Source organism: Tachysurus fulvidraco, chromosome 7, assembly GCF_022655615.1.
Source record: "Tachysurus fulvidraco isolate hzauxx_2018 chromosome 7, HZAU_PFXX_2.0, whole genome shotgun sequence".
Classification (NCBI taxonomy): Eukaryota; Metazoa; Chordata; class Actinopteri; order Siluriformes; family Bagridae; genus Tachysurus; species Tachysurus fulvidraco.
This window is the reverse complement of record NC_062524.1, coordinates 20451670-20470708: the sequence shown is the minus strand read 5'-3', so window position 1 is coordinate 20470708 and position 19039 is coordinate 20451670. Positions and strand designations below refer to the sequence as shown.

General features: G+C 38.4%; 1 protein-coding gene across 1 annotated transcript; it reads left to right on the top strand.

Annotated features, from left to right (window-relative positions):
• Positions 1–554: 554 nt before the first annotated feature.
• Positions 555–16786, top strand: LOC113660673 (CD209 antigen-like protein E). Its single transcript, XM_027174345.2, has 5 exons — positions 555–733; positions 12135–12278; positions 12557–12696; positions 12797–12903; positions 16323–16786. The coding sequence occupies exons 1-5, from the start codon at positions 607–609 to the stop codon at positions 16459–16461; spliced, it is 657 nt and encodes a 218-aa protein (XP_027030146.2). The 5' UTR covers positions 555–606; the 3' UTR covers positions 16462–16786.
• Positions 16787–19039: the final 2253 nt, after the last annotated feature.

Here is a 19039-nt window from a genome sequence, read left to right as displayed (position 1 = left end):
ACTCTTTTATATTTATGTGTATTCTATATTTTCTTTAAAAAAAATCCCCCCATTTTATGCACAATAAGGACAAACACTTGATTTTGTTATACCCTGTCTAGCTATATATCCGCATCTAAGTTCTAAACTTTGTACTTTGTACTTTGTGTGCTTAAACCCTGAACCCTCCTGCTCTAGACCTGGTTCAGTTCCTACAATTGCTGATATCATCATGTACACTGATGTAACAGGAAAATCTACATGAAGCAGATCTTGATAAAAATGTGTCTGGAAACTTAAAAGATAATAAAGATATTAATAAAAAGCAGAAATAACATATAGGTTATTTGTGTAAGCATATTCTCATGACTTAATTATGATACATAGAACAACAGCGTTATCTTTTAATGTTGCATTAATATTTTTCATGGGTAACAGTTGTCATCACATCTGCATTACTATTATCTTCACACCTCATCACACGAAGAAGCCACAGCACTTCATTTCCTTAACTGGCAGCAGCACACAACATTTACCACATTTTCTAATCTCATAGTGCACACAACACGCTCGGGTAAAGAAATACAGTCGTGCTCTTAGTTTTAGTGAAGAGTTTAGATTTTAAAAATGTTTCATTTATGCATGAAGGACACGAAGAGAGATGACGAGGAAGACCTGACTTTGGTTATATATACAATCATAGACAATTTTGAAGGCACCGACACAAAGACTAACAAACAAATTCAACACACAGGTAAAGAAGATTTAAACTTGGTCTAATAAACATGTTGCACATGTTTTTTTTTCTTGCCACATTCACCTTTGGCGTGTTCCTCAGGGATCAATTGAAATGTAGCTCATCTAGATTTCTGTAAAGCTAATTTTTAACAATGTCTATAATAAATGAATACATAAATAAACATTGAAACAAGGTGAGTTGCATGGCAGGTGATTTTCAGTCTATTATATAATAATAATAATAATAATAATAATAATAATAATAATAATAATAATAATAATAATGTAATCTTATAATATAATAATATAATGATTTTGAGTGACAATTTCAGTACAGAGAACATGAACTGAGAGTTGTATAGTTTTCCTAAAAAAAACTGCTTTAAGACCTATAAAATTGCATTATTTATTTAAAAACATTTTTTGTTATAACAGGCTACACAAAGTCTAACATTTAGACCTGGGCTGATTATCCCTGTAACTTCCCTGTAGATTTGTGAGATGAAAATAAACTGAGTACAGTTAAAAAAAAAAAAAACATTTCTTAATATGATAATAATACTATTTGTTTTGACCATATCGTTTACATTTAGATAGTGAGTTTTGTGAAAAAAACTGTCTGACATGAAATACTTGACAGAGAATTCTATTTTTTTTTTAATTAAATTGTTTAAACAAAACCCAGTTGTTGTTTTTTTAATAAGCATTTACACATATGATTATTTTTTTTTTCTATCACCAGGTGTTTATGGGAAATTACTTATTTTAGAACGAAAACAAATTTAGTGAAATTAACGTAAATTTGGGAAATTAATGAAATATTTTTATTATTATTATTATTATTAAATTTTTTTATTTCACCTTGTGGAAGGCAAAACACAAGGTTTCTGTCCTTTTTCAATCAAAGATGGACTTATAGATTCGTATCCTATAGATTACGATAATCATTTAACTGTGTTACTTAAAACTGCTGATAACAAAATTCAATTATTTATAAATAAATATCTCAATTTTCCACTAATATGAAATCAATTAAAATGTATTTTAAAATGAAAGATTCATTTTTAATTAGTTTAATTTAAAACTTTGTATTTGGCATTGTGGCAGGAGTGAATTATGAAATAAAATACAGTAATGATTAAGGTTCTTTCGGACAGTTCGATTTAATGAACCGGTTCAAAAATCCAGTTCAACAGTTCTTTTATGTCCTGACGTGTCATTCACAATAATGTAATGGCGCAAATTCCATCATCCCGCTGCCGGCAGATATTAATACAATCAATTTAACACATTTGAAAAGTTATTTGTAATCATAACTTTAGTTGAATACGTTTTTTACACTTAAGTTTTGCAACTAAAACACCCAGCGCAGTCATTGATGTGCAAACGTGGATGTTTTACGTGTCTTAAAGATATTAAGTTAATAAACTAATCTTCATCAACTTACAAAAAAATTTTCAAATATAAAAATCCAGACTAACTTGCACAACAGTCAATAGCAAAATTAACTGACATATATTAAGTGAACAGTTGTATGATTTTTTTTTTAATAAAAATGTTTCATAGCCTATGACTAGTTACTATGCACATCCCAATATGTATAATTTGTTCTGAAGGTTCACGTATGCGCAGTATCAACAGCTAATCGGTTCTCAGTATGTCGGACATGTCCGAAAGAAACAGTTCTCAGTTCAGTGTACTGATGATTCGCTGTATCAGTTCAGTGATTCACGTTATCACGTCAGTGATAAACATTTAGGCTATTAGTTTTATAAATAATGCATAGCCTAAATGTTTAGTTTGACTGTTTTACAAAACATTTATTGTGTTTCCAAAAATTAAAAAAAGTCTTTCATGTTAATTATTTTACTGTAATGCTTTCTAAACAACATTAATAAGGCAACAATGTATTTTTACAAGTATTTCCGAATTTTAATTCAATCTTTGTTCAATTATTTATATTCATATTGAATATGTAGCTTCTTGTATGAGCAGTATAGGCCTATATTTTGTTCGCATATTTTGTATGCTATTATGCTATTTGTATTTGGAAAAACAAAATAAACTTTTTTTGTATTTCACATTTTGTGAATTTTTCACATAGATTTATACTGTAGAGAACGTACCTACAGCCCCACCTCTTTTTGACACCTCTCACCCTAAAGTCCCAAACAACAACCAAGGTAGAAAGAGAACAGTTAGAAAGAGAAGCCACTTTTGAAGATGACCTCCAGAAAAAGGAGCTATATTTGGCTTCATTTTGATGAGTCTGGACCACAGAATGCAAAGTACAAGCATTGCAACACTATTTTTTCAGGCCAAGGAGGAACAACATCCGATTATTAAAGGCATCTACAGACAAAGCATCCAACTGCATTGCTAATGCAAGTGAGACAAGAGGACAAACATCAGGCTCAGGTAGTGCTTCCATGGCTGCAGTCTTCTCCAGTACTGTCTCTGCTGCATCCACACCTGAAACTAACACTCGTGTCAAGGGGACAAGACAAAGTCAAATAACAAGCTTTGTGAGAACACCAATTGGCCCTGTCAGACAAAGCAAAGTGGATGAGGAGTTAGTTAAAATGATTGCACTGGATTTACAACCTTTTTCTATTGTGGATGACACTGGATTTAGAAGATTCTTGAAGGCACTTGATCCATCATACATTTTACCGAACAGAAAAACCATATCAAACACTCTGATGCCATAGCTCTACAGCAAAATTAAGGAAGAGGTGAAGGTCAACAATTCATCTGCTGTTTGTCTAACCACTGATACCTGGACATCATAGACAACTACCAGTTTTATGGCAGTCACTTGTCATTTTATTGATGAAAATTTTACACTTTCATTTTCACTTTGTGAAATTAGACAACATTTATCCAGGATTATGGTGCTATGTAAAACAAAGACAGAGCTAAGGACTTAGTAAGTTAGTCCTAGGTACATAAAGTGCATCTGTGCAACCTGGTACAAACAGTGCAGGACAAGACAAACAAGACAGACAAGACAGTGCAGGACAAAAAACAGCGCCGAACAGTGTAAATACTGTATGTTCAGCAATATTGCATGTGCAGGAATGAACACAGTATTATAGCAGAAGTAACCTGAGATATTGTTGTAAAGTATTGTGCAAAACAGCAAACGACTGAAATGTGAGACAGCATATGCAAACAGTGTGCAAAAACAGCATGTAAACAGTTTAATGGCTGTATGTTGGAAGTGTGTGTATTTGGTGTAGGTCTGTGCAGTCTATACAGTTGATGTGTGTGTGCTGTGCTCAGTACAGTTCAGTTCCAGTTATTAAGGAGTCTGATGGCTTGTGGAAAGAAACTGTTACACAGTCTGCTCGTGAGGGCCCGAATGCTTCAGTACCTTTTTCCAGATGGCAGGAGGGTGAAGATTGTGTGTGAGGGGTGTGTGGGGTCATCGACAATGCTGTTGGCTTTGCGGATGCAGCGTGTGGTGTAAATGTCCATGATAGAGGGAAGAGAGACTCCAATGATCTTCTCAGCTGACCTCACTATCTGCTGTATGGTCTTGCTGGGCTTTCTTGGTGATGGAGCTGGGGTCTCATTTATAAAGCGTGCGTACGCACAAAACGGGGCTGGAAACGCGCGTACGCCAGTTTTCGCGCAAAGGTTGTGATCTATAAAAAACAAACTTGACAGGAGAATGTGCGCACCTTTAAGCAAACTTTGAGACGTGCGTACGCACATTCTGGAGACAAAGGGAATTGGCGACACAGATGGTGAGGTCGTGAACTGAAGCTAGATTGTAGAAAATTCATGTGAGAAGAACGATTATAAGAATTAATGACATTAAATTTTCACTCCATTTCATACGTTATATCCACGTTATCATGAGGATTAAATCCAACAGTGTTATTTGTGCCGATTCTAGTAAAATCCAAACGTAATTCAAAATGTATTAAAAATAAAATAATAATAAAAATAATCAGCGCTACTCCGTCCAGGGTGCATCCTGCCCCAATGACGCCTGAGGATAGGCACAGGATCCCCGTGACCCGAGTAGTTCGGATAAGCGGTAGAAGATGAATGAATGAATGAATAATCAGCGCTGCCTTACAGTCACATTGACCACAAAGGGAGCGCAGGAGAAGATGGCGCGACTACTTGTCATACCGAATAGCATGAAATACCCTTTTATTACAGAACTGCAGAACACAGTGTAAAAACAAAATATTTTCCTTAATGTACATATATCATAAAATGTCAAAGTCTGCAAATACAGTCATGAAGCACAATCGCTACTCATCATCGGGCCTAACTATTACGGTGTTCATTACAAATCCGTCATGAAGAAGTGTTCACTATAACATTTTCGTCTTAAATTTTCGTCCACAAATTAATTCTGTGATTTTGTCAAGGTGTTAACGATCAGTCTAATTGCTAGAAACATATAAATCCTCCGGTGACCAGGGTATGTAATGCTTCATGATGGCACTGCTGGCACTGTTGGAGGATTATGCAATGGGAGAATAAGGAGAGAACGAGTTTTCAGGGACCATGATGATTTCCTGGCCCATTATGATGACTGGCTAATAAGCCAATTTAGATTCCCTAGAGCTGTGCTCTTAGATATATGTGTTGAATTGGGTCCAGTAATAGAGAGGGCAACACGCCGGAACCATGCCATCCCAGTCCAAATACAAGTCCTCACCACTCTGGGGTTCTTGGCAACCGGCTGTTTCCAGCGGGAATTGGCAGACAGGTAAATTATTTATATATAAAAAAACTATAAGTAATCCTCAACTTTGTGTCTAAGACCTTTTCGTATATGAAATAATTCTATTGGAATCTATCATCTCACCCTATAGGTCTGGTATATCACAGCCATCCCTGAGTGCCATAATATCTGTCGTTTGGAATGGTATACTTATGGGTAGTCAGTACATCAGGTTCCCCTACACTGTGCGAGAACAGGCCGAAATTAAAATGAAATTTTGCAGCAATGTCTGGTTTCCCAAATGTAATGGGCGCAATTGACTGCGCTCATGTTGCTATAAGGGCACCATCTGAAAATGAATTTGCTTATGCTTATCTATTAATGTGCAAATCATATGTGACTCCAACATGACCCTCACAAACATTGTGGCATGCTGGCCTGGTTCAACACATGATTCCTTTATCTTGACACATAACAGTGTAGGGAACAGTCTAAATGCAGGCGCAGTACGTGATGGCTGGCTTCTTGGTGAGTTTAACAGTATTAAAAAGTTAAATTAAACTGTAACAGTTTTGTTTTTAATATAATTATAAAAATGTTGCTTTTAATATGATTATAACCTGCAGGCGACAGTGGCTACCCCCTGAGGTGCTGGCTCCTCACCCCATTTTTAAACATGCAGAGCGCAGAGGAAACTCATTATAACGAGGTCCACTCTCGTGCCCGTGCAGTCATTTGCATTGATTATTTATGGTTAAAAATGGGCGTGTACAGGGTGGGATTTGAGGCTGGTTCACGTACGCACATCGGCGGGGTGATCTGTGATTTATAAAGGGAACATTGGTTACAGGTGTGCGTACGCACGGTTTTATAAATCGGAATTTTTTTGGCGTATGCCATTTTTGGATTTTGGGCGTACGTAAACTTTTAGTAGGGATCCTACGCACAGTTTTATAAATGAGACCCCTGGTGTTGAGTGACCAAATGAAGTTTGGTCAAGAAATCTGGTGTATTGAGAGTGTATTGAATGCTGAACTAAAGTCTATTTACAGCATTTGTATGTACATGTCTTATTGTCCAGGTGGGTGAGGACTAAATTAAGGGCCATGGCAATGGCATCGACTGTGGAGTGCTTTTGACGATACGTGAACTGTAGGGGGTCCAGTGAGGGTAGTAACTGGGTCTTGATGTGCCTCATGATGAGCTTTTTGAAGCACTTCATAATGATGGGTATGAGTGTGACGGTCAATGAAGCAGGACACTGTAGACCTGTTTTGGACGGGTACAATGGTGGTTGTCTTGAGGCACGTATGAACAACAGAGCTGCTCAGGAAAATGTTGAAGATGTCAGAAAAAACATCTGCTAGCTGTTCTGTGCATTCCCTGAGCACGCTGCCACGTTGCCTGGTCCAGTAGCCTTCTGTGGGTTAACCCTGCATAGAGTTCTCCTCACGTTGGTCGTGGATAGACAGAGTACCTGGTCATCGGGAGGAGGGATGGTCAAGCGTAGAAGTTGTTCAGCGCATTGCTATCAATTCAATTCAATTCAATTCAAGTTTATTTGTATAGCGCTTTTTACAATGGACTTCGTCTCAAAGCAGCTTTACAGAACATAAACATAGAACAGAAGTTAAACATAAGGAGAAAAAAGAATGAATATAGTAAAAAATTAAGATATTTATAGTTCACAGTGTGTATGTATGTATGTATGTATGTATGTATGTATTTATTTATTTATCCTCAATGAGCAAGTCTGAGGGGACTCAGGCAGCAGTGGCAAGGAAAAACTCCCTTAAATTGGTAAGAAACCTTGAGAGGAACCAGACTCAAAGGGGAACCCATCCTCATATGGGTGGAACTGGGGGTGAGATTACAAATATACAGTCAAACAAGTGTTGAATTGGTGTAAAGATCACATGGAGTTCAGATCTCCTCTTGGTATCATAGAGTCCAACTGGAGCTGGTAGATCTGTAGATGTCTCAGGATTTTCATAGAGTCAGCCTCATCTCAGTGGTGGTCCAAAATCTTCATTGCACGGAAGACGATCGGAGCTGGTACAATGTCTGGATGCCTCGGGATGGGTAGAAAGAGAGAAGCAGTGTAGGGGGATTAACATATTTACTGTTCATAAAAAAGGTGCAAGTCTAAAGTATTGGTGCATAATTTTATGGGGTGTATTATGTGTGTGTGTATGCCTGACTAAAGAGGTGAGTTTTTAATCTGCTTTTGAACTGGGAAAGTGTGTCTGTCCCCCGAACACTATCAGGAAGACTATTCCAAAGTTTGGGAGCTAAATAAGAAAATGCTCTACCACCTTTAGTAGACTTAGATATTCTGGGAACTACCAGAAGTCCTGAGTTTTGTGATCTCAGAGAGTGTGAAGGATTGTAACGTGTTAGAAGGCTAGTTAGATACATTGGAGCTAAACCATTAAGAGCCTTGTACGTAAGTAGCAGCAGTTTGCAATCAATTCTAAACTTAACAGGTAGCCAGTGTAGAAATTATAAAATTGGGGTTATATGGTCATACTTTCTTGTCCTAGTGAGAACTCTGGCAGCTGCATTTTGGACTAACTGTAGCCTATTTATTAATGATGCAGGACAACCATGTAGTAATGCATTACAATAGTCCAGTCTAGAGGTCATGAAGGCATGAACTAGCTTCTCAGCATCAGATACAGACAGGATGTTTCTCAGCTTTGCAATATTTCTAATGTGGAAGAAGGCTGTTTTTGTAGTATGGGCGATATGATTTTCAAAAGACAGGTTGCTGTCTAGTATAACACTCAGGTCTTTTACTGTCGAGCTACTTGTAACAGTACATCCCTCTAAGTGAAAGTTAAATTGTGAAAGTTTCTGTGTACTGGTTTTTGGGCCTATAAGTAGTATTTCTGTCTTATCAGTGTTTAACAACAGAAAATTACAACTCATCCAGTCTTTTATCTCTCTAAGGCATTGAGTTAATTTGGACACTTTGGCTATTTTATCTGGTTTTGATGAGATATATAACTGTGTATCGTCAGCATAGCAGTGGAAACTAATGCCATGTCTTCTAATGATGTTCCCTAATGGAAGCATGTATATCGAGAAAAGCAGAGGTCCTAGAACTGATCCTCGAGGGACCCCATGATTAACTGGTAATAAACTGGAGGATTCACCATTTAATTCTACAAAATGGTATCGGTCTGACAGGTAGGATCTAAACCAACTTAAAGCCTGTCCATGAATACCTGTGTAATTTTGTAAGTGATCTAGAAGGATGTTGTGGTCTATAGTGTTGATAGCAGCACTAAGGTCAAATAGAACTAATAGTGACATACAGTCTTGGTCCGAAGCTAACAAGTCATTTGTAACTTTAACAAGTGCATTTCTATGCTATGATGGGGCCTGAAACCTGACTGAAACTCTTTGAGGATATTGTTCTCCTGTAAGAAGGAGCTCAGTTGAACAGACACAACCTTTTCTAGTATTTTAGACATAAATGGAAGATGTGAAATAGGTCTGTAATTTGATAGTACATTTGGATCTAAATTAGGTTTCTTAATGAGTGGCCTAATGACTGCCAACTTGAAAGACTTAGGGACGTAACTTCTATAGGTAGTGTGTACATTATGAGATAATGGTCTGTGATGTCATCACTTTGAGGTATGATATCTATATCAGTGACATCTATTCTGTGTGATATTATTAAATCTAGTGTGTGATTACAACGATGAGTTGCTTTAGTGATGTTTTGTTTAAGCCCAAGTGAGTTTAGTAAGTCCATAAATGTGAGTCCTAAAGCATCGTTTGTATCGTTAACGTGAATGTTAAAGTCTCCTACAATTAGTGCTTTATCAAGGTTAACCAATAAGTCTGAAAGAAAATCTGTAAATTCTCTAAGAAAATCGGTGGAGGGCCCTGGGGGTCTGTACACGGTCGCTAGAGCAAGAGACATCAGGGATCTCTTCGTGTGCATGTGCGATAGTGTAACCTTAAGGACAAGCACTTCAAAAGAATTAAATCCATACTGTGTTTTCTGGGTAACAGTAAGGTAATCACTAAGGATAGTGGCAACACCACCTCCACGGCCAGTCTGACGAGGCTCATGCTTATAAATATATCCTGATGGCATAGACTCATTTAGACCGATGTAGTCATTTGGTTTAATCCAAGTTTCGGTAAGGCAGAGTGCAGTAAGGCTTTTTTCTGAGATGATTTCATTTACTATAAGTGCTTTGGGTGTATGCGATCTAATGTTCAGAAGCCCAAACTTTAGGAACTGTTTTTGTTTGTTTCTATGGCATTTCAAAATTATTTCGAGAACTTCTCACGTATTTACTTTTTGATCTCACTGCTCGGGGAACAGACAGTTTCTATAGGGTGAACTATGTGTGCATTTGTGTCAATGTGTTGAGGTGAAGGATGACTATTGAAATTTAAATTTAAGGAGTAGTTTACCAGTCAGAAGGTGTGCAGCGCCCTGGAGATGTGGTCTGAGAGGATATCCGCTCCAACTCTGCTGGGGTGCAGGCTGTCAGCACGGAACAGCCTAGGACGCTCTCAGAAAACATTCCAGTTATCAATAAAGACTAGATTCTGAGTCTGACACCATGACTGAAGCCATTCATTTAAAGCAAAAAGTCTACTGAACCTTTCAATTCCTCGCTGGTATGTTGGAAGTGGTCTGGACACAATGATCCTCGCCGTGGGCGCTGTGGTGCGAACCGTCTCCACCAGGGTGTTGAAGTCCCTCTTCAGGATCTCCGACTGCCTCAGGCTGGTGTCGTTCGAGCCAGCATGAAGAACCACAGCTCCGGTGTTTCTGTTCACGACCTTAGGTACCTGTGCAGCGACATCAAGAACACGAGCACCAGGCAAGCAGTGAGTCAGACCTTTCGACACAGTAGCACGGACGTGGCGGACGATGGAGTCTCCGATGATCACGGTGTCGCGGTCCGTCTCGCAAGCAGGTGAAGCTGTCTTGTAGTTTGTGATTGCCTGTGTGCCCTACTAAATGCACCGGGTGTCTCTGCTGTCCTGGATGTGGCTGTAGATTGTCTGGGAATGTGCGTGCTTTGCCTGTCTGATGTCTCAGGACAGTTTGGCCCTTGCTGTTCTTAGGGCCACCCTGTCCCCTGGTCTCTATTCTTCAGCAGTGCACACACTTCAGCAGTGATCCAGTCTTCTGGTTGGGGCGTGTGCTGATGGTCTTGGAGATGGTCACGTCATCAATGCACTTGCAGATGTAGCTGGTCACTGATGCCGTGTACTCCTCCAAGTTGAAGGCCTCATTGGTTGCAACCTCCCTGAAGATGTTCCAGTCAGTGCACTCAAAGCAGTCCTGAAGAGCAGAGGTGGCTCCTGCTGGCCAGGTTTTCACCTGCTTCAGAACCAGTTTATAGTGTCTGATGAGTGTTCTGTATGCTGGAATTAGCATAACAGGGATGTGGTCTGAGTAGCCAAGGTGGGGGTGGGGCGCAAAACATTATGCACTGTGAATTTTTGTGTAAACAAGATCCAGCTTGTTTGTTGAGATCTATGACAATGATAAACAGTTCGTCAGGGTGAACATTCTTCAGATAGGTAATAGCCACATAGAGTTCACATAGAGCCTCTTTAGCATTAGCGCTGGGGGGAATGTAAACTCTGTCAATGAAAACCGTGGTGAATTCCTGTGGTAAATAAAATGGCCTGCATCTAACAGTAACAAACTCCACTAGCAATGAGCAGTAACTAGAAACAAGAACAGAGTTCTTATACCATTCTGTGTTGATGTAAACACACACACCAACACCGCGAGCCTTACAGCAGAGCTGCAATTTCTGTCAGCACGAAACGAGTTGAGCCTCTCTAGCTGAATGGCGGCGTCCGGAACTCTGTTGCTGAGCAATATCTCTGTGAAAACAAAGATGCAGCAGTTTCTTTTTAATGAAAGGCCCGCTTTTCCTTTCCAGTGTTTGCTTGTGCATTTACTATGATCCAGGACAGATATGCTAAACCACAGGGCCTTTGTTTAAATTTTATAATGCGAATAAAATACGACTGTCTGTATATTAGTTACTGTTTCTTTAACACTAGATTCATTTATATTTTTTTCCCTTTCAGACAAAAAATTACTATAAACTATACTATACTATATCGATCACCATGACAACACTTTCCCCAGCAAGAAAAGAGTAGTAGTTTCAGAAATTAAACTAAGTCGACTCCAAAGACAGACAGCTTCCACACCTCAGGATGGCCACTGGTTGATGGTGAGCATTTCTCGAAAGGTTTCTAGAAGCCTTCCAGGGAAACAGACTGGGATACCACTAATATTCCTCTTGTTCACTCACATGAGAAAGTGCAGCTGTAAGCTGGGAGCTTGGAGCTATGGAAAGCTAAAAGGTTTAGAAGCAAAATGCAGTTTTATATTTAATTAAGCCAAATGTCTGGACTGAAATTATGTGACTTGGGCATGTGCATCACTTATAGTTGTAGAACACAATAGTCTTCTGTCTGCCTTTTTTAAATATATAACTAGGACTGTGCTAGAGCTATTTGATTGCATATTGGCTTGATTGTTTTAAAAATTCTCTTTCATTATGAACAGAAAACCCTTTTAAAGTTGGATTACATTCAGAAATATAAATCTGTGATATGAAATTTATTACACAATCATTAATGGTAGTAAAAAGTATTTGGACAACTGTTCTAGACGTAAGGATTAAACTAAAGATTGAACTAAACTTTATTCCTCCTCTAGGAGTTTACAGACTGGCTGCAGTGTGTGTGCTCCTGCTGTTTGTTCTCCTGCTGACTGCCGTCACAGTGCTGTGGGTCAAATTAGTTACAGAACGCAACCTAACCAAACAGTTAAAGCAGGAGAGAGATCAGCTTCAGGACCTAAGTGAGTAGTTAAAACAGGAGAAACATGAAATTCAGAATATGTCGAATGCTTTAGGTGAGCAAATATAAAAAGCTGCATGTAAAATGTTTAAATTAGAGATCAAATCTCTCAGGAACGTTACAAACAATTTGGAAGCGTTCCACTTTTTACAGCTTGGTATAATTTTTCCTTATTACTTTAGGATATGGTGTTTAAGAATCTGTTAAATCCAAGTGCTATGTGAAAAAAAATGGTATGGAAATTTGCTGAAATTAATTGTGGTCGTACTCTGTGATCAGATATGCAGGACAAGCTGAAATGGAAACGCTTTGGCTCCAGTCTTTACTACTTCGGTGATTTGAAGAACTGGACTGAGAGCAGACAGGACTGCATAGAGAGAGGCGCAGACCTGGTGATCATTAACAGCAAAGAGAAACAGGTTTGTGTGTGTATGTATGTGTGTGTGTGTGTGTGTGTGTGTGTGAGTGAGAGTGAGGGGAGAGAGCTCACGTTCTTTTACCATGCTTCCGAACACACAGGATTTCATCATAAAAGAGCTGCAAGGAAGCCGGAAATGGATTGGTTTGAGTGATAGAGAAGAAGAGGGAACATGGAAATGGGTGGACGGCACACTACTGACCAATGGGTAAGAGAAAACATGTACAGCTTGTCCACGAGAAATGAAGTAGATGCGTTTAAATGATGCATTTCCATCGTAACTAGAGTGTGTTGCAAGTTGAACCATGACCTTTCCTCTACTTTTTTCACTAACAGCAGGTGTCAGGAATGGCTGGGACTATTCCCTACCTGGACACTAGGGGGACATTCTGGCAGTTCTTGTGTCTTGTGCTTTAGTTTTTGTTATGTGTACCTGTATTTGCCCTGCCCATCCTTATTCCGTTCCTGCCTCTGCACACCTGGGGCCTGTTTCAGAAAGCAGGTTAAGTGAAAACTCTGTATGTTAACCCTGAAATGAGGTGAAACTCTGGGTTTTCCGTTTCAGAAAGGGAGGTTAAACCCGAGAAGTTTTTTATATATATATATATATATATATATATATATATATATATATATATATATATATATATATATATATATAATATAACTTTTAAAATTTGATGTTAAATCCACTATTGTTTAATACAGCATTGTTGAATTTTTTTAATACATGTTCATATTTTCCATAAGCACTTCCAGTTCTGCTGGTGAGAAATATGCAGATTTTTTTTTGTCTGACGCTGTTGCCATGGTGACTCGTTATATCTGGGCTCCATTGATAATGGCTTTTTTTACTTGTAGTGCACGCACTTAATTCAGAGTCAGTCAATGTAGAGTTGATAAAACTAACTCTTTTTTAGCTGTTCTGTAACCGAAATCTAAGGTTTCCCATCTCAGGGTTTGTCAACTCAGAGTTCAAGTTTAAACTCATAGTTGGTTGAACCACCTTTCTGAAACAGGCCCCTGTTCCTTGTGTTTCAATGGTTGTTCTCCTTATTTATAGCAGTTGTCTTGTGTCTGTTTTTTTGCTGAGTCCAGGGGCCTGAGTATGTTAACCCTGAACTGAGGGAAACTCTGGATTTTTCAGAAAGGGAGGTATGTTAAACCCGAGAAAGTAGGTTAAGTTAAGCCCGTTTCTGAAAGAGAGGTAACTTATACTCGGAGTCAGTTACGATAGTAACTTACTCTGTGAACCTAACCTGGTCGGGAGCCCCAGTAAACCCAGAGTTTCTTTTGGTCCCCTCCCCTTTTTTAAAGAGGAAGCGATATTTAAACACCTCATTCATTGCAAACATTTCAGTTACACAGAGAGTATCTAAGGGAATGAAATGTCCTTTTATGGACGATCCTGTTGATGAAGAGGCTGTATTAATTTGTAGGGAGTTACATTTACATCGGGAGAGGATTTTGAGGCCCAGAGTGGATTTTTTGTCACATCCCTATGCATTTTTATTTGAGCAGTATCATTTTTCTTTACAGTCAATTAGATACATCCATAATCTCATCCATCCTTACATCAGAAACATCAGCTTACGTCTTACATGTGAGCAGTGGCTTTGAGTTGCCTTACATTTCTTTGCAAATGGTAGTTTTGTGTATAACATCGGGGATGCAGAACATATTAGTAAGGCTACTGTTTGCAGAGCGGTAAGGAAAGTGTGCCTCGATCTTAAGTGCTTTCTGACAATTTTTGTGTTGTTTCCTGATAAAATAAAATTTTCACCTCTGATATAACATTTGGGAATTTACTCTAAAATAGTTCTTAATTACTAACTACAAATTACATCTCCAACAAGTCTAATTAGATTAATGTAATAATTACTATCTCTAGAAACTATTGATCTACTTATTAATTTGGTCTACTTACTTGTTAATTTCTAAATCGCAAATCAATAAGGGGAGACAAGAAACTGCACTTCTAATGCTTTCAAATAAACAATATACAATTGCATGAATTATCCTTGAATTGAACAAAGTGTGTAACTAGAGGGAGAAGCTTACATTAAAAATATACATTTTAAAGGTATATAGGGTTTTATTTTTTATAAAGTTTTTTTTTTTTAAATAATTCTCCATATGCTTGCAGACTTTTTTTTGTCTGACGCTGTTGCCATGGTGACTCGTTATATCTGCGCTCCATTGATATTGGCTTTTTATAGTTTTGGTGCACGTGCTTAACTCAGAGTCAGTCAATTTAGAGTTGATAAAACTAACTCTTTTCAGCTGTTCTGTAACCAAGGGTTTGTCAACTCAGAGTTCAAGTTTAAACTCAGAGTTGGTAGAACCTCCTTTCTGACACAGGCCCCTTGTCTTTTGTTTGTTGTTTTTTGCTCCTGTTTTTGGCTTCCCAGCCCAGTTTTGTGTTTCCAGCTTGCATGTGTTGCATGTCTTTCAATTAAACCCCCTTTTTGTTATCCATGCATTTGGGTCTTTTTGTCAGAAAACCAAAGTATCTTCGTGGATGAGATGACCCAAATGCAGGATAGCTAATTAAAAAGTTTTATTAAAAATAACAAACAAAACAAAAACTCAAAAAACTAAGTTCAAGCCACACGAAGACCATACAAAGCCAAACAAAGACATATGGCACAGAAACAAACTGCAACAATGTCCCCCTACTGTTCAAACAGGAGTCCAGACGAAGTCCTGACACTTTTTATCTGTTAAGACACCCCTGTTCTCTGACAGAAGGTCAAAATCGTTGCCTGGCACCACAATTTTATTTTTATTTTTTTCTTCGGGACTTCGCTCCGCACCTGTTCCTGTGGGGGACGTTGCTTCACTTCCTGGTTCTCCTGAAGGATGCAGGGGATGTTGCAGGCCTGTATCTTTTGCCTTTTTCTGTTTTCTTTCCCCGCCCTTTCCGGTTGGCTTGCGGTTGCCTGGGGTCATCGCTCTGCCCTTTCTGGTGGGCTGTGGACATCGCTTGGCCCATTTTTCTCCTTATTAATGCCAGTTTTCTTGTGTCTGTTTTTTTACTGAGTCCTTGTCTCTTGTTTGTTGTCTTTAGTGTGTTCCTTTGTTTTGTGTTTCCAGTTTCCATGTGTTTTTAGCCCTTTGTTATTTATTTTCCCCTTCAATTAAACCCCCTTTTTATGTTATCCCTGCATTTGCATTTTTTTTAATCTGTTAAGACATGCCTGCTCGCTGACAGCAGGAGATCTACAGTACTTGGGCGCTTGGACGCCATTTTTTCCCACTAAATTTGGGCTTTGAAACACTCAGAACACAAAAAATAATTGTGTGCTCTAACACAGAGATAACTGCGCTCTGTCAATCGCTAGGAGACTGCGGTGAGGCATCTCACAAGGCAGGAGGCCAAAGTATTGTACCAGACACACTGCTTGTAGCATGTTCATCCATCATACGTTCGAAATCTCATAAACGAAACAAAACTGAACGAATCAGAAACCCAGAAAACACTATTTCATGTTACATTCTTATTTATCAAAGATCTTTCTGTTATGGTTTGTTAGGAATCGCAAGTGAACACTACCTAAGAGTGTTGAGTAAAAGTTGTAGAACTGAATGTAACTGAACATTAAATCAGATATATCTTGGTTTCAGGCACTGGAGTTATTCTCAGCCAGATAATAAAGGAAATGAGGACTGTGTTGAGATCGGGTACCTGGAAAGACATACCTGGAACGACAGACCCTGCTTTGAAAAGCAAGGCTGGATCTGTGAGAAGAGAGGTGATTTGTGAGAAATAATAACATGTTCACAAGTAAATCAAGCTAAAGGCTTTCACTTCAAATCAGCGATGCATCTTCCATAACATCTATTCTGTGCATTACTCTGCCTCCCTATTACACTGCCCCCTAGTGGCTGAATTTTTCCATCTCTTAGTACATTGTATTTTTGCCACTTACATAATCAGCTGTACCACTTGATCAGTAAGCTGTGATGATGTAACTTGTCCTTGAAGTGTGGTGTTTGTTTATTTGTTTGTTTAAATTCATGTTTATTACTTTTTTATATGATTGTCAATAAATTCTTGAGTAAAATTAAATCTACGAGTAAAAAAATCATCTTTTTCGTTTATTTGTTAGTTTTGTTACTATATTTTTTCCACAACTAACATTTTTAAAAAATGTGTTGATTAATAACAATTTCATCAGTTGTGCTGATGAGTTGTTCATAAAATGTCCCAATCAAATTATATATTGTAGTATAATATATAATATAATAATAATAATAATAATAATAATAATAATAATAATAATAATAAAACTTTTCTAACATTTAACTCAAAATTAAGATTTGACCTCAGTATTAATATAACATATAAGCACGCTAGCTGGGTTAAAGCGCAGTTGAGTTAAGTTGCAGACCAAGGCACTGTACTTTAGTGTTTTAGAGATCAGACATGGCTTAGATTTTTGATTATATGAACTACAGTGTCAGATAAAGCGGTCGAAAATGAGAGAGTGAGTGAGTGAACTACAGTGAAAAAGGAGAAGGGCATGTAGAGATGGTAGTGGAAATCTACGACAGCGTGGATGCTGTTAAAGACCACAAACCTACCATAGAGACAGAATCCGTTGATCGAAAGAACATACAGACTCAACCCACAGGTAGGTTTTATTAAAACGTCTACCGCACAGTGATTAGAAGGAACTAAACCACGTGCATTTCAACACGATATCTGCTCAACACAAGTAAATGAAGTCTATGAACGTGGTCCATATATTCAAAGACTTATTACACTGATTAAAAACATGTTGGTATTAAGCAAATGTGAGTAAAATGTCTAATTGTTAGGTGATAAGTTGATGTTTTCTTTGAGGAGACCATTGTTTATAGAACATCTTTTTGGAAGGAGTCTCCAGTATCAGCGCTGGTGTCACAGTCATATGTAATGCTGCAACTTGAAGTTTCCCAAACATTAATATTTGAGGACAGAATATATTTGTCTTTAGCTGCTATTTACTTTCATTTTTAAGAGTCAAGGATGACTGTTTAATATTTCTTGTAAGAAATAAATATTGATATAAGCAATGAGGAAAATTGAATTTGATGTATTAATGGATAATTGCATTCAAGTTCTCTCTTTCTCTCTCTGTCTGTCACTCTCTCTGGGGGGGGCCCATTTTGAGAACCACTGGCCTAGACTGCTTGTTCTGAGCATGTGTTGTTAGTAAACCGGGGCCCCTGACACCATCTCAGGGCCCCAGTTTGAGAACCACTGGCCTAGACTACTTGTCCTGAGCAGGTGTTGTCAGTGAACCGGGGCCCCCGACACCATCTCAGGGCCCCCAGTTTGAGAACCACTGTCCTAGACTACCTGTTCTGAGCAGGTGTTGTCAGTGAACAGGCTGTAAAACTGTTGTCATTGTTTGTGTCAAACAATGAATTTGTTGTAACAACAGGAGATCATGACTTACTCTGTGCTCAAAGTGATGCTCACAGCTCCAGTGGTTTTCTCTGTGAGGATGAGGATGATGCTGAAAAATTGCAGGATATGCTTTTTTTCATTGGTTGTTGCATTAAATCTTACCCAGATACAATAGTGCTATTTTCTGATTGGCTATTGTGTAGCCTCTTTTTTTCATTGGCTGATAAGTGACAGGCTCGACTAAGAACTACAGAGGAGACACGCTTGATTCCTGCCCAGTTCCATAAAGACAGCGGTGCGGACAGATACATTTTGGGTGCTGCGGTATATTAAATATGTGATAAATAGTACGTTTTTCTGCGTGAGAAATACAATGTGTGGTGGGAGAGCGTGACAAAAGACCGATATGAGTGACTTTCACGCTCAATGCGTGACACTTGAGAGCCCTGTATTTGTGTATAAGTGTGTGTATTTCTGTGCTTGTGTGTGTGTGTGTGTGTGTGTGTGTGTGTGTGCTGGGTGACTTGCCTCTTGAAAAGGAAACCACACTCAGTTTCAAGTCCATTTCACAGCTGGTTTACTAAACATAAGCATAGAAGAGAATTAGAATAGAAAAATTGGTGATGATGACACAGTGGACACAGATAAAGGCCTGATAACAGAACATCTACAACCTCACATACAGTTTCCGAAGCTATAAAGTAACTAATGAAATCTCATTTAACACTTTAGTGGTAATTCACAGTCTCGAGTTTTTTGTAATGATTTATAATTACACTCTCTGGTGTCACCCAGATGAGGGTGGGTTCCCATTGAGGTCTGGATCCATTCAAGGTCACGCACACTTTCTTATATAAGAGAGATTTTTCTTGCCACAGGCTCATAAGGGATAAATGCAAATAAATTTTAGGTTCTGCAAAGCTGCTTTGAGACAATGTTCGTTATT

What these genes read in the sequence shown, in the direction of transcription:
- LOC113660673 (XM_027174345.2), top strand. Translation starts at nt 607, where the DNA reads ATGTTTCATTTATGCATGAAGGACACGAAGAGAGATGACGAGGAAGAC. An exon ending in AGATCAGCTTCAGGACCTAA is followed by an intron (nt 12,279 to 12,556) that starts GTGAGTAGTTAA and finishes CTCTGTGATCAG; the next exon opens with ATATGCAGGACAAGCTGAAA. An exon ending in TTAACAGCAAAGAGAAACAG is followed by an intron (nt 12,697 to 12,796) that starts GTTTGTGTGTGT and finishes CCGAACACACAG; the next exon opens with GATTTCATCATAAAAGAGCT.